This window comes from Pimephales promelas, chromosome 14 (genome assembly GCF_988280905.1).
Source record: "Pimephales promelas chromosome 14, fPimPro1.hap1.1, whole genome shotgun sequence".
NCBI classification, from domain to species: Eukaryota; Metazoa; Chordata; class Actinopteri; order Cypriniformes; family Leuciscidae; genus Pimephales; species Pimephales promelas.
Genome location: NC_142782.1, coordinates 25,517,941 through 25,540,030, shown reverse-complemented (window position 1 = coordinate 25,540,030; position 22,090 = coordinate 25,517,941). Strand labels below are relative to the sequence as shown.

Here is a 22,090-nt window from a genome sequence, read left to right as displayed (position 1 = left end):
AAAAAAAAAAAAAAAACTATTTTAGGTACAGGATGAACACCCGCACATATTGACGATTTTGTTGTTGTTGTTTTTTTTTTCATCTACGGTGACATTATCTCCTTAGGTCAGAATTGTGAGCAGGAGGACACATGTCTGTCTAGCCCATGTGCCAACGGTGGTATCTGCCATGCTCTGCCCAACCATGAATTCTCGTGTACCTGTCCTCCTGGTTACCATGGCACCCGTTGTCTCAATGACACAGATGAGTGTGCCATCTCCCCATCTCTGTGCAAGAGAGAAGGCATTTGTCTGAACACCCCAGGCTCATATCGATGTAACTGCCAACCCGGCTTTACCGGACCCCACTGCGAGACCGTTTACGTGCCTTGCTTTCCATCCCCCTGCCTCAATGGTGGAACCTGTCGACAGATGACGGACACGACTTATGTATGCCACTGTCTGCCAGGTTTGTTCCCTCGAAGAGGAAATATATAGCTATTTTGATCATAGCAAAAAAAAAAAAAATGACAGGGTTTGAACAGAAGCTAAAATTGTTCAAATGGAACTTGTCCAAGCTTTTCCACTGAGCTGAGCCAGCTTTGACCAATTTTCTGATGTGATTTTACCTCAGTGGTGGTAAATTTGTTGGATTAAAACAGAAAAATGCAAAATGTCATTACATAGGAAATAGGAGTTCCAATCACTTGACAACTAGACACCTTTAGCTAAGCCCTGCTGCCTAGTTACTATTAAGTCTAGTTACAAGTTACAGTCAACATTTCTAACTAATGCTTGTTGAGAAGCAATCAGCTAGATTAAATTAATTCAGGAATTAATATAGAAATTTACTAGACTGTACTTTTTTCCCTTCATTCTTAATAAATTGCTTAATTGTAGTGTACATATCAACAGCAACAAAAAAATATATGTAAATATGTGTGATATACACTACCATTCAAAAGTCAAAAAGGATGCATAAAATTGATCAGAAAATATGTTTTTAATTCAAATAATTTTTTTTTTAAACGTTCTATTCATCAAAGAATCCTCACAAAAAGTCCCACGGTTTCCACAAAAATAAAGTAGCACAAAGGTTTCAACATTAATAATAATAAGAAATATTTCTTAAAAATATTTTTTACAATATTGCTGTTTTTATTGTTTTGATCAATAAATATATATAAATACTATACTGTAAATGTTAGCTTATATGACTCGCACCAAATACAAACGAAAGCTTCATTTAATCTCAGTCAAAACAAACTTACGTTTCTTTATTGAATCAGATGCTGGTTGCCTCTGTATTTGTTTAAACTTAACATTTATCAGTTTAGCCTTTAAAGAGAGCCATGCTGGCAAAACAAATCAACAGGCCAAAACTCTTCTCTCACCTCAGGCAGAGAACAAGAGCCGTGAGAAATGTCTGTTCATGCTTTAAAGTTGAGTAATTACGTTTAATAATGCCAAAGCGGGACAGAGCACCTTTGTGTTACCGATACCTGGGATTGAGAGTGAGTTGTTGAGGAAATTTTCTCTCTGATTTTCCTGTTCAGGTTTTAATGGAACAAACTGTGAGGTGAACATTGATGATTGTCCAAATCACCGTTGTCAGAATGGAGCTACATGCATGGATGGAGTGAACACCTACAACTGCCAGTGCCCACCTGAATGGACTGGTATAGAAATAGCTTTATATTCTGTTATAGCATCTTATTCTGTCTTTTTATGCATGTTTGTCCCCTCTAGTTCACTTTTCCACAATTTGTTTTTAATGATTCAGTCAATCTGATTCATATTTATTCACTGATTCATTGCAAAAATTGACAATCTGAAATTGGTTGATTGTTTATTTGAATCAATTTAAGGACCCATTAAGGTCCCACTTTATATTAAAACATTAATACAACTCATACTTTTCAATGTTTGCCAGGTCAAACCTCCTTTAAAATGTCCTATTGAAATTCTGACCCTTTTGTTTGCAGGTCAATTTTGCACCGATGACGTGGATGAATGCAGACTGCAACCCAACACCTGTCAGAACGGAGGCACATGCAGTAACACGCGCAACGGCTACAACTGTGTATGTGTGAATGGCTGGAGCGGCCCTGACTGCTCTGAAAACATTGATGACTGTGCAGCTGAGCCCTGCACCTCTGGCTCCACTTGCATTGACCGCGTGGCTTCGTTTGTTTGCAGCTGCCCTTCTGGCAAGACTGGTCAGTAAAAACAACCACACAGCCTTAAAATGACCTGTGATATAATGTAATGTAAAATAGCGTACACTAAAAACATCTCAAATCAGTCGTAACCAAAGCGATTATTTCCATTCTCAAGGTTTGCTTTGCCACATTGATGATGCCTGCACCAGTAACCCTTGTAAGATGGGAGCTCAATGCGACACGAACCCCGTCAATGGAAAGTTCAATTGTAACTGCCCCTCTGGGTACAAGGGCAGTACGTGTGCAGAGGATATCGACGAGTGTGTCATCGGTGAGACAGTCTGCTGGAAGTTCTTACAACTCTCCTTTTTCTCTCTGTCTGTTGTTTTGTATGTCTTTATTTCCCCTTCATACACACATCACAGTCTTTTAGGCATTTTTATATCTTGCTTAAATTTTCTCTCTCTCGCTTTATTTTTCGATCGATCAGGGCCAAACCCATGTGAGCATGGTGGCTCATGTAAGAACACAGAGGGCTCGTTCTCGTGTAATTGCGCTCCGGGTTACACCGGTCCACGCTGTGAGCAGGACATCAACGAATGTGGCTCCAACCCCTGCCTGAATGATGCCACTTGCTTGGACCAGATAGGAGATTACACCTGCATCTGTATGCCAGGTACTTGCACACAGACTCACACACACTGTATTCAGGTGCATGTTAACACTGTTTTGGCTCCATGTCCTCGTATTCATCTGGTGACTGTGTGAGTGTGTTTCCTCCCATAGGCTTTGATGGATTGCACTGTGAGATTGACATTAATGAGTGTGCCAGCTCGCCTTGTCTCAATAACGGTAGATGTCTAGACCAAGTCAGCCGTTTCGTCTGCGAGTGTCCTCAAGGTGAGTACGATATGCATTGAACCTTTTGGCTCGAATAGCCCATGTTGTCAACCTCAATATTTGAAGGCAACCATATATAAGATTTATGAGTTTTTCTGCTGTAATTATGACAAAGCTGCCAATTTGTTTTATTAACAGAAACTAGGAGTGTCTATATAGTTAAACTAACCATGATTCATTTTGTGATTCCAGAAGTTTCAACTACATCTTCTTCTTCAAAAAACAAAAAACAAAACAATAGTTAATGTCAATGTCAATGTCAAGTTTATTTCTATAGCACTATATAAAACAACTCAGAGTTGACCAAAGTGCTTTACAATCTCATAGATAGCTCCATATACACAATACAACAAACACACGTACACATAATACAACATTTGCAGTCACTACACTACATTAAACGCCAAAGAAAAGAAATTAGTTTTTAACTTGGATTTAAAATCAGGGAGTGTTTGGGCAGTTCTAATATTTAGTTAAAGGGGGGGAAAGTAATAAAAGAAGCATGATTTCAGTTTACATCATGATTGCATATTTGTTTTGGCATTTTAAATCAGTTAGATAATTTATCAACAATATTAATAATATTATTTACACTGTTAAATATTAAGTGGCACAACTTTTTGGCTGTTGAAAAATCAACTTTGCCATCACAGGATTAAATTAAATGCTAAAACATAGATTCAAATAGAAAACAGTTATTTTACTTTGTAATATGTCACAAATTTAAATTGTAATATTACAATATTACTGTTTTACTGTATTTTTGATCAAATCAACATAAGAATGAACGGTAACACTTTAGTTTAGGGAGCAATTCTCACTATTAACTAGTTGCTTATTAGCAAGCATATTACTAGGATGTTGGCTGTTTATTAGTGTTTATAAAGCACATATTAATGACTTATTTTGAATGACTTTAATCCTGCCCAATACCTAAACTTAACAACTACCTTACTAACTATTAATAAGGAGTAATAATTAGGAGTTAAAGCTGCAGTCCATAACTTTTGGCGCTCTAGCGGTTAATAAACAGAACTGCATACGTCTTGTGGAAGAACATTGTAGCCGGACCTACTTCTCTCTGTATATGTCGAGTCATGTGTAATGAGGAGTCACACAGGTACTGGGCTACATTATGTACTCGTTCATTATATAATTCTTGTAAATTTTGAACTCAAAAAAGTTACGGAATGCAGCTTTAAATGCAAAGGCAAATGTAATAGTTAATAGTTAGTTTATAGTGAGAATTGGACCCTAAACTAAAGTGTGACCGAATTAACATTATTACAGAAAAAACTCTAAAATATTACCAACCTACATCATATGTTTGAATGATAGGGTGTCTTATTTTATTATTTTAATATGTTAATAATATTATTTATATTATATGAATAATATTATTTTATTGTGAATCATTTTAGATCATCCTCTGACCCTCTTGGAAGTTTACTGAGGCCCTCTAGTGGCTATTATTACTAGTATGAACAAGATGTCTATCTAATTTTGACAAGGTTTTTTTTTCATTCTATAGGGGAAATGTTTGCTGATAAATGGCAGCAGTGCAATATTATTCATAGCATTAACAAAATTAACAACTGAATTCTGCAATAAATAAAATCGGCCACAATAACATGAACTTTTAACAGTATGATATTATTATTTGCATAAACTTTGTTGCAACTCAGATATGTTGAATGGCCAACAGTCGCTCATGTCATTTAAAATCAGCAAATCTCTGTAAAAATGATGTACTTCTTGTCGCTTTGTATGTGTGGAAACCCCTTAATATATGCAATGATATTGAATGTGAGAATTTTAATTTGACCACAGGTTTTACTGGAGAAATGTGTCAAGTTGACATTGATGAGTGTGCCAGCACGCCGTGCCATAATGGGGCCAAGTGCCTCGACCGTCCTAACGGCTATGAGTGTGAATGTGCTGAAGGTAACGATATAAACTCTTTGAAAAAATCTCCATTCTACACTGTGACCAAAAAGGGGAAGGATAGACAAAAGCATTAACATTATATATATATAAATTAATAACTATACTGCATAGTTAAAATATATTAGTGTTATTCATTGTAAGTTATTAGTAAATGTTCTCACAGATCTGAGCTTATTGTACTAATTCCTTGTACTTGCTTGTATGCTGTTCTCTTTAGGTTTCACAGGGCCATTGTGTATGGAAAACATTAACGACTGTGAACCTAAACCCTGTCACCATGGCGAGTGCGAAGACGGAATTGCTACCTTCATCTGCAAATGCCAGCCAGGTTACATGGGCCCCATCTGCAGTGAGCAGATACGCGAGTGCCAGAGTGACCCCTGCCAAAACAGAGGACGCTGTGTTGACCTGGTCAACATGTACCAATGCAACTGCCAGCCGGGCACCACAGGTGGGTCTCGCACATCTTTACATTTCACACACCCTTTAAAGGGGCAAATACTACACACTTGCAGCATTTTAATTTTTATTAATGTCTAATTATGATAACATCAAATAGTCTTTTACCAAAATCTAGTCTTAATTTAGTTTATCTTGACCATTATCCACCCTTCACAGTTACAGAGGCATATATTTTTGTCACTGTACCTTTGAGATGTCTGCATGACCTCTGTTTTGATTGGCTAATGTCTATGTAAAGTATGTGAAATGTGAATTTAAGTGGTCACATTTTAATTTCCTCAAGCCTCTGGCATCAATGATAAATTATTGAAGCATTTTTGTTTAATTTCCGTAAGTGGTGTGCGTTGTTAAAGTATGTCTACATAGTGCCTCAGATATTTATTTAAATAGAGCAAGAAAAATCCTGTTTTCCTCAGTAACATTGTCTGACAGACAACACAAAGCTCACTAAACTCCTCTGATGGACAATTTCTCTCTTAATAAACACACACACACACACTTACCCGCCTTCATTTCCTTTGATTATTTTATCATTTGTCTTAGGCGTGAACTGTGAGATTAACCTAGATGACTGTGCCAGTAATCCCTGCCAACACGGGACTTGTGAGGATGGAATCAATGAGTACAAATGTGTATGCGAACCTGGATACACAGGTTTGTTCACGCACATACATAAATACACACATACAAATGGACTTCATCTTATTATTGTCATGGAATGGGTAGATTAAGGTGCGAGGACTCAAGTGCAAGAACAATGGGTAAACAAATGGGTTAATAAAACACAAACTACAAACAAAACTCCCTCGTGGGAGAACATGACACAAGGAAATAACATGACAGCCATGTGCTCACAACAGACCAGACTAAACACAAACAAATGACAAACCGGGAGTGTCACAGCTCTGTCGCTAAACCAAGACAAAACCCAGACAAGGGTGACACAACTGTGACAATTATGAACTAAATGTTTTTCTCTAATACACATTGGCCACAATTATTGGTAGCCCTAGTAATTCTTGTAAGATAAATATATCTTAAGTATATTCCTTTTCATTTTTACAATTTTTAGCACACCAGGGTGACTAGGAACATGAAATTAGCCAGCCATGATCATGATGTCTGTCTGTTGAAGTATAAATAGGAAACACAAAGGCCAAATTCCCTTAATCATTCATCACAACAACTAAAACCAAAGTGTATAGTTCTGATATGCAGCAAAAGATTGTTGAGCTTCACAAAATAGAAAGTGGATGTAAGAAAATAGGTAAAGCATTGAAAATTCCCATTTCCACCATCAGAGAAATAATTAAGAAGTTCAGAAATAATCAGATATAATTAAGAAATCAACAGGAAATGTTACGAATCTGCATGGAAGAGGTCGCGTGTCAATGTTGTCTTAATGCACAGCGATAGTTCAAGTAGCCAAAGACTCTCCAAGGATCCCAGCTGCAGAATTGCAGAAAGTAGTTGAGTCTTGTGGTTAGAAATCCCCCATAAAAAAATCTTAAAAAGTTACAAGAAATTTAAAAAACAAACTCCAGCTTATTCAGTTTTTCAATTCATGTGTACGATTAAAAATACTACTGGATCTTTAATGTTTTGCACCTATTTTTCTTCTGGACATCTTGAACATCTTGAAAATCGAATCTTGACAGCCTCTGCTAGAAATCTTATTGGGTCTTGATTGGATCTTTCATCATGACAATAATCTAAAACAAACATCAAAATCAACACATAAATGGGCCAATGAGTACAAAATGAAGGTTCTGCCATGGCCATTGCTGTCCCCTGATATGAATCCCAGAGGAGAGTGTATCAACATGGGAATTTGAAGGATCTGTATAGAGGAAAGGTGTCTGATCTCTTGTCAGTTGTTCTTCAATCTCATCAGGCATTATAGGAGAATTCTCAGAGCTGTTCTCTTGGCAAAAAGAGGTTGCGTAAAAGTATTGAATAAATGGGGCCATTGATTTTGGCCAATGTGTATTAAATAAAATATTTTATTTTAATAATGAGATTTTACCTCCATTTATATTTCTTTTACTTCAATGAAAGATTAGATTTTTGTGCATTTTTTGAATAAAAGGTCAAAAGAATGAATGTATTCGAACAGTAATTATTCATTAATGACTCTTTCTCCTCTCTGGCTTAGGAGAACGATGCACTGAGGAGATCAACGAGTGCAGTTCAAGCCCGTGTCTGAGCGGAGGGACGTGTGTGGACAAGGTGAACGGGTTTCAGTGTTTGTGTCCACTTGGGACTCATGGTCCTCTGTGTCACTCAGGTGCAGACCACTGCAGCCCCATGCCCTGCCTGCACGGAGACTGTAATGAGCAGCAGGACGGGTAGGATAAGATAACAGCCTTATCTTACAAACCATTTTGTCAATGTGACTGATAATGATTGTTTGTAGCACAACCTACTTAATACATTTCCTGTTATATTCTGTAAAGAGATGAACTCTAAGCACTAAATTCATAACATTTACACACTGCTTTCTTAGCATTGCCGTAAGGATAAGCTATATGCTTCTATGGCCAGTTGTCTTTTTCATCTCTAACTTATCTATTTGTAGGTACCTTTGTGAATGTCACCGTGGTTGGGAGGGTAAGAATTGTGAGCGAGAGAAGAACGAGTGTCAGTCCAACCCGTGCCAGAATGGTGGAACCTGTAATGACAATCTCAATGGCTACACCTGCGTTTGTTCCCGTGGATTTACAGGTAAAGGCGTGTGGTCCATTACCTTTCTAAACAGAGTAATGATGACGTTAATTTCTGTCTCCAACTCCCTGGTTTGCCCTGTCTCTTTCAGGCTTTAACTGCGAAATAAACATTAATGAGTGTGAGTCAAACCCCTGTATGAATCAGGGAACTTGTGTCGATGGAGTCAACAGCTACACTTGTTACTGCTCTCTGCCTTACACAGGTGACACACACATTTACAGTTACAGTGTACAGTTTTTATTAACGTGTTTTTTTTTTGTACTTGATTTGAATTATAGGATCAACATTTATTACACTTTTTTTGTCTGAGTATGCCCAAACTATATTTAATAATATTATTCTTTACACTATCGTTCAATGGCTTGTGATCGGTAAGATTGGTAACGCTTTAGTTTAGGGTCCAATTTTCACTATTAACTAGTTGCTTATTAGCATGAATATTAGCATATTTTAATGCCTTATTCTGCATGACCATATTCTACATCCCATAATCCTATCCAATACCTAAACTTAACTACCTTACTCACTATTAACAAGCAGTAATTAGGAGTTTGAGGCAAAACTCATAGTTAAAAGCTAGTTAATAGTGAGAATTGGACCCTAAACTAAAGTATAAACGTAACATTAAAAAAAAAGTTAAAGACAGTTAAAACAATAATATTGTGAAAAATTATTACAGTTACAAATAACTGTTTTCTATTTTAAATAATATATTTTAAAATGATTATTAATTAATGATGCACATGATATCTGAATTTAAGGCTGTGCTTACGAGGATACTCAACAAAGTGGGCATTCTGCTATACTTTTGTGTTTTTTGTCCATTCAAGCGTGAAAGAGAACTCAATGCAGCCGCCACGCTGTCTGAAGCAGCTTTCTGTGCGCATGAGTGTGTCTCTGTCACACATACCGGAAATTCACAGACACAGTACAGATTTAAGTTCTGTTTTTGCATCTTATCACGCTTGAATGGTTTAAAAGCACTTGAATTAATGATAGCGTGATCCTATAATGTAACACTTGCTAAAGGATGAAGGGGAAAAAACTAATGCTTGGATAATTGCATTAAAAAACGTGTTAAACTGAAAAAATATATTGTACGCGTTACCATGCTAATTTTGACAGCCCTAATTATATTATGTAAATGTTTGATTCCAAGGGCATTTTTGATGACTTTTGTACAAAAGTAAACATTTTGGTACTGTTTTGAGAGCCACTCCATACTGTATACACAACTGACTGTACTGCTCGATTCTCAGGGAGACACTGTGTGGAGAAGTTGGTCCCCTGTGCATCTCAGCCCTGTCAGAGACGAGGGAGGTGTCAGCCATCCCTGGATTACACCAGCTACACCTGTATTTGCCACAGCGGCTGGGAAGGTAAGTGCTTTTATTCCTCAAGAGAATCTTTTTTAACACCTTATCCATGATCAAATGACACCCATAAGTTGATGAAAATCTGTCCAAAATGTCTGAGTATCTGTCTTGTATATGTGTGCAGGAGCCCAGTGCACAGAAGATGTAGATGAGTGCAAGAAGAACCCATGTCAGAATGGAGCTCACTGTGTGAACACAGTTGGCAGCTACCGTTGTGAGTGTCAGCCTGGATACAGTGGTGTCAACTGCCAGACCAACATCGATGACTGCAGCTCCAGTATGTGTCATTCCCAAACAGATTGATGGCTGTCAATGAAATAAACGAATTGTGATTCATCTAATGGCCAGTTTCAAGCCAAATAAATCAGAGATAATGTCAGATTCAATAAATACGAATATTATCTTAATTTGATAAAAATAAAACTTCTAAAATCTTTTTCATATTTTCTGTTGGAGACTAATTTGAAAACACCAAACTAATTTAATCACTTTGATTTTCTCTCTCTTCTCCAGATCCATGCCGTAACGGTGGTACTTGTGTTGATAAAGTTGGGCGGTTCTTGTGCGAGTGCAGAGCTGGTTTCTATGGCGAGCGCTGTGAGGAGGAGGTGGACGAGTGTGCCAGTAATCCCTGCTGGAATGAAGGCCACTGCAGCGACTATGTGAACAGCTACACATGCCAATGCCTGCCTGGATATGACGGCATCAACTGTGAACGTGATATCCCAGATTGCACTGAGACGTAAGTTTTCTATATAAATTATATTGATAGTGTTTTATTGCATTTTATCATATCAATGCTTATTCATTCTCTCTCTCTTTTACACCATAGCTCTTGTCTAAACAATGGAACGTGTGTGGATGGAATTAACCGCTTCTCTTGCCGCTGTCGGCATGGATTTTCGGGTCAGTTCTGTCAGTTCGAACTGAATGAGTGCGACTCTCATCCATGTAAAAATGGCGGCACCTGCATAGATGGCCTGGGGACCTTCCATTGCACCTGCCCACTGATGTACAAAGGAAAAACCTGTGAGGTAAAAACTGTCCATTCAGTCTTAGATTGTAAACACACACGGTTAAATATGTTGATTTAAATCACAATCTTGAAAAAACTCTCATTATAAATTTTTTTTTTGCTGTGTTGAAATTTGGTTGCCAGTAAGTGATTGTTCTACAATTATGTTGTCAGATTCATTTCTCTGGTTGTTTCATTCTGCAGTCAATGGTGAACGTGTGCAGTCAGATTAAGTGTCTGAATGGGGGTACGTGCATCCAGAAGGAGATGGATTGGAGATGCAGCTGTCAGCACGGCTGGACAGGCCTATATTGTGACATCCCAAACATGTCCTGCCAGGCTGTCGCCATTAGCAAAGGTGAGACATTAAACAAATTTCACTGTTAGTGTAATTGTGATGTGTATTTTGAATCATTAATGTATGTTTTGATGTGCTCAAGGTGTGGCGGTGGACATGGTCTGTAAGCATGCAGGAAGGTGTATGGACAAAGACAACACACACCAGTGTATTTGTCAGAGAGGTTATATGGGCAGTTACTGTGAGGAGGAGATGGATGAATGCCTCTCCAGCCCCTGCAGAAACGGAGGGACCTGTAAGGACTACCAGGGTGGATATGACTGCCAGGTACAACTGATCTCTCTGATCTCAACTGATATATGCTATTATTCAAAAGTTTGCGGACAGTAAACAAAATGTTTTTTGAAAGAAATTAATACTTTTATTCAGCAAGGACATGTAAAATCGATGAAAAATGACTTTATAAAGACAATTATAATGTCACAAAAGATTTCTATTTAAGATAAATTTCTATTCGGCAAAGAATCCTGAAGGGTTCCCTTAAAAATATTATGCGCACAACTTTTTCAACATTGATAATAAGAAATGTTTGACTAAAGACTTGAGTAATGATGCTGAAAATTCAGCTTTACCACCATAGAAATAAATTACATTTTGAAATATCTTTAAATAGAAAACAATCATTTTAAATTAAAACATTAATATTGTGAAACATTCTACATTGTGTTTTGATCAAATAAATACAGCCTTGGTGAGCATGAGAGGCATCTTTTAAAAACATTCAAATGTCTTACTGACCCCGAAACATTCAAACGGTGGTGTATATAGAAATAGTATACATAGAGAAAACAATACGTCTTCTAATTTATAAACGTCTCTTTCTCTATCAGTGCAAAGCAGGTTATCAGGGTGTGAATTGTGAATATGATGTTGACGAGTGCCAGTCGAATCCCTGTCGGAATGGAGGCACCTGTATTGATTTGATCAACCGCTTCTCCTGTGCGTGCCCTCCTGGCACCAAAGGTAAAGCTCGAAAAGCCTGATTTCTAATGCTGTACGTTTAGTGCATAGATGTAACGCTGATATGAAAATTTCCCCTAACCACCTCCTCTCTGTTTTGCAGGTTTGCAGTGTGAGGTGGACGTGGATGAATGCGCCCCAGAGTTTGGCCCACGCTGTAAGAACGGCGGCCAGTGTGTGGACGGTGTGGGGCGGTATACTTGTTCCTGCCCTCCTGGTTTCACTGGAGTGCATTGTGAGGGAGATGTGAATGAGTGTCGTTCTGGACCTTGCAACCCATCCGGCACCATAGACTGTGTGCCGCTGACTAATAACTATCAATGTCGCTGTCGTCTCGGTTATACTGGTGAGGTTTCATTAGAGACATACATTAAATGTTTCATTCTTGCTATTTTAAAGTGGTTTTAATGAACAGTTTTCTTATTTTTACAATTTGTTGTGCTCTCGATCTCCCTATAGGGCAACGCTGTGAGTTAATGGTGGATCTGTGCCAGTCCAAGCCATGCCATAACAACGGCAGATGTGCTATGAACATGAGTTCAGTACATGGATACAGCTGTACCTGCCCAACCGTAAGTGCAGTGTTAGTATTTATATGCATGTACACTACCATTCAAAAGTTTGGGGTCTGTAATGTTTTTTAATGTTTTTTTGTCTCGTATGCTATATATTTTAAAATTATAGTTTTTCTTGTGATGGTAAGCATAATTTTCAGCAGCCATTACTTTTGAGTCATATGATCCTTTAGAAAACACCATAATATGACATTATTAATGTTGAAAACAGTTGTCCTGCTTAATAATTTTCAGAATTCTTCGATGAGAGAAAGCTACATTTTTACATGGATGAGAGTCACACTCGTTCAGTTCGAACTGGCAGAATTGACCCGAAAAAAAAAAAAGAACATGTTGACAGCGGCAAGAGAATCGGTTAATTCTAGCCATACACGTTCCATTGTTTAGACAAGAGTTATGGCGTAAAGGAGAGTGAGAATAAATAAGCATTGATATGATCAAATGCATTAAAACACTATCCATATCATTTATATAAAAAAACTGATGTCTCAGTCCAATCTGGGATATTGATTATTTGAAACTGAAATCTTACTGACCCTAAACCTTTGAACGATACTGTATATGTGTGCATGTGCAATAAAACATTTTGTTTTTTTCCCTCTTCTGTACTTCAGAGTATTTAAAGGAAGAGTTCACTTAAAAATGAACATTCTGTCATAATTTACTCACCCTCAAGTTGTTTCAAATCTGTGTGAATTTCTTTCTTCTGTTGAACACAAAAGAAGATATTTTGAAGAATGTCGGTAATCAAACAGTTGATGTACCCCTTGACCCCATAGTATTTTTTTTCTACTATGGAAGTCAATGGGGTGCTTCAACTGTTTGGTTACATTCTTCAAAATATCTTCCTTTGTGTTCAGCAGAATGGTTTACTGTTTGAAAGCAAAGAAATTAAGGCAACTAAAATTGTTAGCATTGTAATATTAAATATTTTAATATTTATTGTTATTAATAATAAGGGTTTCCTTCTTTCTTGTCTTCACCTGATCACATGCCTGCTTATAAAATACTAATACCGTTGCTTTTAAATGTTATGACGACATTATAATGTACACTATAAAAATGTACATTCATTTTGAGATTTGCTATAAAATTACAGTTAACATTGTTATTAATAATTTATTAGTGTTTTTAAATTTTAAAGTAAGTGTTGGATGATGGCAAAGGCAATCTAAATGTAAAAATAGAGAAAATGAGTACATGTACAATTAAATGTCCAATATGACTACATTTAAAAACCTGTAATATCAGACAAAAACCTCTATCGTACTGAAGCACTCCATAACTTCTGTAAAAACATAAAACCTCTATCTAATTTCCACAAACTGATCCCTTAGAGGGGGAGGAGGGTATATTAACGATTAAGTCTCTTACTGTGCTTTCTGACATTTCTCTTACAACCTTTTACGGCTACATTTGCTTTGCACGACTCTGCTTTGCTTTGAGTGAAAATGTTTCCTTTTCTCATGGCTGCTTGTTCTCTCCTTGCTCTCATGCTTGCACTAAAGACTGAGACTGCAAAAATCAGGTATGAAGTGAAACTCTGATTCCCACTTTTAACTGATCTTTTACTCTCACTCACTGTTGCTGTCTTACTAGCCTCCAGACATTTAGTTGTAAAGTAGTGCCATGACATTTGTTTTTTTGTTTTTTTTTTTTAAATCTGAATGGCTCTTTCAGGGTTACACTGGCTTCAACTGTGGCAATTATCAGTTCCCCTGTGCCAGTTTGCGCTGTCAGAATGGCGGACAGTGTGTGGATATAAAGGGTCGCCCGCAGTGCCGCTGTCTTACAGGGTTTGCTGGACCGTACTGTGAGAAAATCACAAATAAACCATGCGTGTGTCACAACGGTGGCACCTGTATGCCGGATGATCCCAACAGCTGCCGGTGTCCACCAGGCTTCAGTGGGCCGACCTGTCAAACGATTGAACCCTCCTGCCCCTATTTGGATTGTAAACAGCGGGCGGGAGACAAAGTATGTGACCCGCAATGTAAGAACCAAGAGTGCGAGTGGGATGGAGGCGACTGTACGCTCCATTGGGACAAGCCCTGGAAGAACTGCCAAGCACCAGTGCCCTGCTGGAACTTGTTCCATAACGGCCGCTGTGACCCACAGTGCAACAATGCAGGCTGCCTCTTCGACAGCTTTGAATGCCAGAATCGTTCATCGGCAAGCATTTGCAAGTATGTGTCCCCGTGTAAATCTCATACTCCATAGGGTCACTTTTCTTCTTTGGAAAAATTGCTAAGATAATGTTTGAATAACTTTTTTTTTTTTTCAAAAAGAGATGTTATATATCAGAAAAATACACATATGATGATGATGATAACACATAATCACAATTATGGATTATTATGATTATCCATATTTTTTAACAGTATTTTATTTATATACTGTCTGAGCCATTGCCATTTGACATGTATTTACTGTACTACCGATCTGCACAGTGACGCAATGAAAGATGAATCGAGTCTAATTGTTTCTAACTCCCATCTCTCTCTCTGTTTACCCTAATTCCTCTATAGATACGATAGATACTGCGCAGATCATTATGCCAATGGTCATTGTAACCAGGGCTGCAACACAGAAGCATGTGGCTGGGATGGTCTGGACTGTGCCACGGACACTCCTCCAAAGCTAGCTGATGGCACACTGGTTATTGTGGTGCTGTTGCAGCCTGAGGAGCTAATGGGTGACCTTAAGGGTTTCTTGCGGTCATTGGGGACGCTCCTGCACACCAACCTGCGACTGAAGCTGGATGAGAATCAAAAACCTATGGTGTACCCATACTATGGAACTGAGCAGAGTGAAATCCAAAGCGGTGTCGCCGCTATGAAGCAACGTGGAAAACGAGAGCTAGAGAAGGAGGTTATTGGGTATGTTCCTCGGCCACAGATTGAAATTCTGTCTTTACCCTAATGTTGTTGTAATTCCTTTTATTAATTAACATGGTTTTGGATGTCTCCGTGGTTTAGATCAAAGGTTCACCTGGAGATTGACAATCGACAGTGTTCTCAGCACTCAAAGGAATGCATCTCCAGTGCAGACCAGGCTGCGGCCTTCATAGCAGCCGAGTACCTGAGATCGGAGCTACCGTATCCCGTCTACTCCGTGAGCAGTAAGTGAACTGACAAAACAGGGCTACAGCAAAATGCAATTGTAGTTTTCACTATGTTGATCTCTGTTTATAATCTTTGTTACCAACCTCTTCGACCTCAGGTGATAAAGGTACAACTGACCCTTTGCCTACTGCTCTGTACCTGGTTGCTGTGGCTGCAGCTATTATCTTGCTGATTTTGGTGCTGGGTGTACTAGCTGCCAAGCGCAAACGCAAGCATGGGACTTTATGGCTTCCTGATGGCTTTCTAGCAAAGAATGACACCAAGCGGAGAGAGCCAGTGGGACAGGATGACTTTGGCATGAAGTAAGTGTGTGCCTGTAATCCACAATAATCTCAGATTTGCTGGCTTCTTAAATAATAAGTTGGAAGGTTTTATGATGTGACAGTTTTGTGACATATTTCTAACTTTGTTTTCAATTACTGATGTTTTTAGCGCTAATGTGTGTAACTTAAAGGGGAAATGAAGCAGTCTGTCAAGTTTTACAAGATGGATTTCCACTATAATCAACAATTATATAAGAAACATGAGAAATGTAAACATATAAAAGAAAAAAGAAAAATCTTTCGCCACCATTGTGCAGTATTCTAGCGTGTGACGTCACTGGCTTGGTTGGCTTTAGTTTAACAGGCTCTGGACAGTGAATATCCCGACATCAAACAGTTTACACCACAGTGTTTTGACCGCGAACAACTAATGTTAGGTACAGTCATTATTAGCTAGCAGCTGTAAGCATGAACTAGCTAATGCTAACTTAGTGTTTAGCTAACTTAGTGAAGTTTACGTCTAATGTTATATGTTAACTAACTGCACATAGAAACACTGTTCACGATGTCTGCCATCATATTCCTGCCCATCGAATGCGCTCTCCAGAATCTCACCGGAAGTAGTAGGTCATCCAGGGCCTACTACTCTGTTAGCATACTGTTTTCCACATACTGTATAGTACAGAATAGTGAATTCCGGATGTGGCGAGGAGGTTTTTTAGTGCTAATGCAAAAAAAAAAAATGAGCGCATGGTGCCTTGAAGGCAGCAACAGTCTGAAGCTTTTTTACATGTTTCTGTAAATCTGTAATCTCTAATCATTCCTTTTTCCTCTATCCTCCACTTTCTTTCAGGAGCATGCAGAAGCCACAGGATGGAGGTTTGATGGATGGCAGCTCTACCCATCATTGGTCAGAAGAGGATCATCTATCTAAAAAACCAAGGGTAAGAGACAGTGTCTGTGTACACAGCACTGAAAATCACACTAACAGATATCTTTATGTATGATCCATCTAAATGCATCTCCCGAACCCCACAGATGGAGGATAAGCCGTTGCTTCCTGTCGGAGTGGATGGAGGAGTGGACAGGAGAGAATGGACCCTGCAGCATCACAAAGCAGCTGACATCACGCTCACTCCCCCTCAGGCGGACATAGATATGGACAGCATGGATGTCAATGTTAAAGGACCAGGTTAATAGACTGAGATTCCTTCTTGCTCCCAATCTGGGTAGATGAGGAAAGATGGTTTTCGCCCTTTTAAAAGTTATACTAACTCTGTATTGTCTTTCACGCTTATAGATGGGTTCACTCCTCTCATGCTGGCATCTCTACGAAATGGCAGCAGCCCCGATTGTGGCAGCATGCTGGGAGAGGAAGAAGAGGAAAGTGGTGCTGACGAGCCTGGCACGAACGTCATTACCGACTTGATTGGCCAGGGTGCGTCACTCAATGCCCAGACAGATCGCACCGGAGAGACAGCACTTCACCTTGCTGCACGATATGCCCGAGCAGATGCTGCCAAGAGACTGTTGGATGCTGGCGCTGACGCCAATGCTCATGATAACATGGGCCGCACCCCTCTACATGCAGCCGTGGCAGCAGATGCCCAAGGAGTCTTCCAGGTAAGGGGATGTGCTTCTACACACGTGACCTGTAAAGCCTAATTTCATAATGAATTAAAGAGTTTCCACAGTCATGGAAAACCTGGAAATATCAGTGAATTTTTCAAAATAGTGATTTCCATGCCTGGAAAAATAAAGGAAATAAAGGAAATCAATCAATAATAGTGATTAACTTTCTTTTTTCACTTTTCAAATAAAATGTTGTTACCAATTTTTTTTAAGAATATTGTGATGAAGCGGTTTCTTTAATCGGCATGTTTTTTGTTTATTCTGATAACTACTTTGATTGTAACCCCTACAGTAGTTGTCTCCTGAATTACCTTGTTTATATATAATAATATATTTGCACAGCTAGTGTGGTATTGTATATTGTGAAAATTTAACAGAATTTTTGTGTGCTCATACCAATCATTACTGTTATATGTTACTCTAGATTCTGATCCGGAACCGTGCCACGGATCTTGATGCTCGTATGAATGATGGCACCACACCACTCATCCTGGCAGCCAGACTGGCAGTAGAGGGTATGGTGGAGGAACTTGTGCACTGCCATGCAGACGTCAATGCAGTGGATGACCATGGTAAGATCAGAATAAAGAACTTTGTTGATAAATGAACAGGAAATAAAATGCCCTATTTAATTCTGTCATGCTCATCTCATCCACAGGCAAGTCGGCTTTGCACTGGGCAGCCGCTGTCAATAATGTAGAAGCCACTCTAGCGCTACTGAAGAATGGAGCCAATCGAGACATGCAGGACAACAAGGTAGTCTTCCACGTCTATTATGTTTATGTGCATATTTAATCACTTTTTAAACACACAAATGTTTTAGGTGTCAGCCAAACACTTCAGTTTTGTTTGTTGTGTGATGTAGGAGGAGACCCCCTTGTTCCTGGCTGCCAGAGAGGGCAGCTTTGAAGCGGCTCAAGTTCTTCTAGATCATTATTCAAATCGCGATATCACCGACCATCTTGACCGCCTGCCTCGTGATACAGCGCAAGAACGAATGCATCATGACATAGTGCGTCTGCTGGACCAGTACAACTTGGTGCACAGCCCACACTCCGGGCCTAATCACGTGGGCAACGGCGGACACTCTTCGATGGTCTGCGGAACAAATGGCACAGGATTCATCATGGGCATGCGTCCAGGACCGCAGGGCAAAAAGAATCGCCGAGCCGGAGGAAAAGCAAGTGCTGTCTCAGCTGGGACAGCCAAAGATATGAAAGAAATGAAGGCCAAACGGCGAAAGAAGCCGACCGGAGGAGAGGGGCCGAGTGTGGTGGCTGTGCCCGGAGCTGGAGGAAACGTCACCAAAGCAGCCAGTGGTCTCTCAGAGAGCTCAGTCACCATGTCACCTGTGGATTCCCTGGAGTCTCCGCACTCGTACGCCGGAGAGGCTGTGGCCGCCTCTAGCACAGCGAATTCTCCCCCTCTGCTCAGCAGCCCGTCAACGAGGCCCATGTTGCCCCCTGTAAGTCACATGTTGGGCCAGCAGCAAAGCTGGGCAGGTTTGGCCAAACACAACTACAATAACCACATGTTTGGCCTCATGTCAGCCCACCAGATGAGTGCAGGCCACACCAGCATGCAGCAGCACCACAGCCCGGGCATGCTCACCCCGATGAATGTCACCATGAGCCGCGAACAGCTGCCGCCCATCGTCACCTTCCAGATGATGGCGACAGGCAACGGGCAGAGCCTGCTCAAGCAGGCGCAGCAGGGGCAGGGGCAAAATCAGACACAAGGTCAACACCTACACTGCAACCAGGGGATGATGTTCCCCATTCCTGATGTGGGAATGCAGCACGGCCTACCGCACACCCTTCCGCACCCCCACGCTCACAACCACGCGCTTCCTCACGGGCTGCCAGAGAGCCAGGCAAGGCAGGTGGCATCCTATCAGCCACGCCAGAGCCCCGTGGATAAATATCCCACGCCACCTTCCCAGCACAGCTACCCCACGGCCGGCTCTGAGGGAACCACCCCCGGTCATCCCGCACACAATCCCAGCGAACACCCCTACCTCACCCCCTCGCCCGAATCGCCCGACCCCTGGTCCTCCTCGTCCCCCCACTCCAACTCAGACTGGTCCGATGTCACCACAAGCCCCACCCCTCTAGGAAACCCCCGCACACTTCCTCCCTCCTGCCACACACACATTCCCGAACAAGCCCAGCTGCAGCCCCAGTCTCAGGCTGCGCAGCCAACGCAGTCCCAGCAGTCCCAGCGCAGCAGTGTGTACGCGTAGGAACTCGGACCTTTGAGAGTTTAATTGCACGGCCGTTTTGATTCTCTCTCTTCAGCTTACAAGGGAGTGGCCAACTGTCCTTCTCTCCACCCTCCATGTCTGTGTTACGCTCTGCATGTTGACTGTGAAGTTTGCGTATCGTAAATTCCTACTAGCCTGAATATTTAATCTCACAGGAGCCCCGAACTAAACAGAGAAACAGCTTTAACAACACGGGACTTCCGTTCACGGCCATCTACGACCCGAGGCCCTTTTGCCATTGGACAAATTACACCGCCAAGCTAAGGAGTCCGTTATTGTCCAGAGTTTTGAGATGTTTATTTCACATTTTAGTCAAACCTTTTTATGTCTTGAAGGAAATTTTCTCATTTAATCTGCTATCTTTTTTTTTTTTAAAACATTTTTGTCAGATATGCTTAGTTGGTACCAACCTTAAAGGGATAGTTTACCCAATGTAATTATATACCCTAAATAATAATAGTCAAAGTGGTTTAAGGTTGTTTTGAACCCCATTGTATAAAGAGAAATTTAGTTGAAACATTCTTAAAAATATTTTCTTTTGTGGTACAGGTTTGGAATGACATCAGGGCGAGTAAATAATGAATAATGAATATTCGTTTTTTGAGTAAACTATCCTTTTAACTGATAATTTAAATAATATTTTTATATAATGGGTCAGCTTCAATGTCTTCTAAGTTTTTGCTTAGATCAATTTTTTGTTGTGATGAAATGTTTCTTAAATGAACTGGTGGTACTTGTCTATTTTGTGTGTGATTGATTGGTAGCATTTATGTGCTCCAGACTCATGCCCACATACATCTCATTCATTCATGTGTGGTTCAGAGCTAAACTGTGGTGTAAATAGTTAAATGTTACTTTTTTTTTTAAAGATCTATTTCTATGCTGTCTGTTACGGTTTATCCTCTGCTTTGCCAATTATTACAAGAGGTAAGAGGAGGTGTGTAAATATGTATGGGTTCCACTTTGTTTCTTTTGAAATCGTATGCAGTATTCAGTGGAAGCACACACATGACAGAGGTTTGAAGAAGAATTCCAGCAGCCATCGTCAAGCCGCTTGAGCCTTTCGGAAAAGGAAACATTTAGACGAATAATATTATCAGTGCTTTTTACAACATATTTGTAACCATTGTTACTATTTTTATTTGTTTTGTTCTGCTTTTTTTTGTTACTGTATATTAATAATGTAAGCAGTTTAACTGGTTTTGAAGTTCTACCTTTTATGTACATGAGTTTTACATGCATGTCATGCATTTTCTTTCTTAATTACAATCAGCCTGTCCGTGCAACCGTTTAAATCACTTGACAATTTAGAAATCATACTTTATACAATTTAAATGTACTGTTTCACTTTTCTGTTTTGTGTTATGAGCAAAGCTTTATAAAATTGATTAGTACAATCACATTCTTTTTTTGTGCGTGTGTTTTGCACAATAAAGCCCCTGGGTCTCTTAAATGCCAAATAAACACTCATAATAGTATTTAGAAATGCATGCATACATTAGCCAGAGTGGTGATAAAATACTAAGGTCTTATAAATTTCCGGTATGCTGTATTTGTTCAGATGGGTGGGTCAGTTATATTGTATGTGCTCAAGGTCAATATCAAGAGAGTCTGCTTATGCAAATAAAAACATGTATGTACTATAGGCTCCATATGGCATATTCTTTCTGATATCGTGTAGCACTTAAGGGCCATTCAACAGTATGATCTTTAGTGTACTGAAACCGGAGGAATTTAGGGTGTTAGTCCACCAAATAAAGATCAAAGCCAAGTTTTTTGAGCATCTTATTTTCACCCGAATGTAATGCAAAGCTATTTTTATATATGCTGTATATAATTTTGTTTTGTTTTTTATGCCTATTGTACTTTTCTTTTCCTGTCCACCAAATATATGCATACAGTATGCTAGAATGAAGTAAATGTTTCATCTTAGTGTTTTGTAGATTCAAATTTGTGCTTTAAAGAACAAAAGCCTGTGTAATGGAAATAATTCAAGACAATTGATGATTAAAATAGAGATGAAACTAATAAAGAAAAACCTTTACAAATTTATCTAAATTACTGAGTTCCTTTCTGCTGCTTGTACACACTAACAAACGTAATTAAACATCCCATTATTTGATTAACATTCACTCTCAACCATCTATCTATCTATCTATCTATCTATCTATCTATCTATCTATCTATCTATCTATCTATCTATCTATCTATCTATCTATCTATCTATCTATCTATCTGTCTGTCTGTCTGTCTGTCTGTCTATCTAACTGTCTGTCTGTCTATCTAACTGTCTGTCTGTCTATCTAACTGTCTGTCTGTCTATCCATCCAAATTAGGTCCAGTTCA

The 22,090-nt window shown here is 39.5% G+C and overlaps 1 protein-coding gene across 1 annotated transcript in view; it reads left to right on the top strand.

Annotated features, from left to right (window-relative positions):
- notch2 (notch receptor 2) overlaps window positions 1-21,794 on the top strand; it is a 54,175-nt gene extending 32,381 nt beyond the window's left edge. Inside the window, exons 4-34 of the mRNA XM_039677148.2 lie at window positions 107-448; window positions 1,536-1,658; window positions 1,965-2,198; window positions 2,317-2,472; window positions 2,632-2,817; window positions 2,928-3,041; window positions 4,872-4,985; window positions 5,206-5,439; window positions 5,994-6,104; window positions 7,606-7,798; window positions 8,029-8,174; window positions 8,266-8,379; window positions 9,437-9,556; window positions 9,678-9,830; window positions 10,067-10,295; window positions 10,386-10,587; window positions 10,773-10,926; window positions 11,009-11,193; window positions 11,757-11,889; window positions 11,990-12,232; window positions 12,346-12,458; window positions 14,142-14,647; window positions 14,990-15,340; window positions 15,440-15,582; window positions 15,684-15,888; window positions 16,703-16,793; window positions 16,888-17,041; window positions 17,150-17,472; window positions 17,906-18,053; window positions 18,140-18,237; window positions 18,347-21,794. Of these exons, the coding sequence (XP_039533082.2) occupies window positions 107-448; window positions 1,536-1,658; window positions 1,965-2,198; window positions 2,317-2,472; window positions 2,632-2,817; window positions 2,928-3,041; window positions 4,872-4,985; window positions 5,206-5,439; window positions 5,994-6,104; window positions 7,606-7,798; window positions 8,029-8,174; window positions 8,266-8,379; window positions 9,437-9,556; window positions 9,678-9,830; window positions 10,067-10,295; window positions 10,386-10,587; window positions 10,773-10,926; window positions 11,009-11,193; window positions 11,757-11,889; window positions 11,990-12,232; window positions 12,346-12,458; window positions 14,142-14,647; window positions 14,990-15,340; window positions 15,440-15,582; window positions 15,684-15,888; window positions 16,703-16,793; window positions 16,888-17,041; window positions 17,150-17,472; window positions 17,906-18,053; window positions 18,140-18,237; window positions 18,347-19,723 (6,995 nt within the window). The 3' untranslated portion in view covers window positions 19,724-21,794. The remainder of the gene's footprint in view (window positions 1-106; window positions 449-1,535; window positions 1,659-1,964; window positions 2,199-2,316; window positions 2,473-2,631; window positions 2,818-2,927; window positions 3,042-4,871; window positions 4,986-5,205; window positions 5,440-5,993; window positions 6,105-7,605; window positions 7,799-8,028; window positions 8,175-8,265; window positions 8,380-9,436; window positions 9,557-9,677; window positions 9,831-10,066; window positions 10,296-10,385; window positions 10,588-10,772; window positions 10,927-11,008; window positions 11,194-11,756; window positions 11,890-11,989; window positions 12,233-12,345; window positions 12,459-14,141; window positions 14,648-14,989; window positions 15,341-15,439; window positions 15,583-15,683; window positions 15,889-16,702; window positions 16,794-16,887; window positions 17,042-17,149; window positions 17,473-17,905; window positions 18,054-18,139; window positions 18,238-18,346) is intronic.
- The last annotated feature ends 296 nt before the right edge of the window (window positions 21,795-22,090 follow it).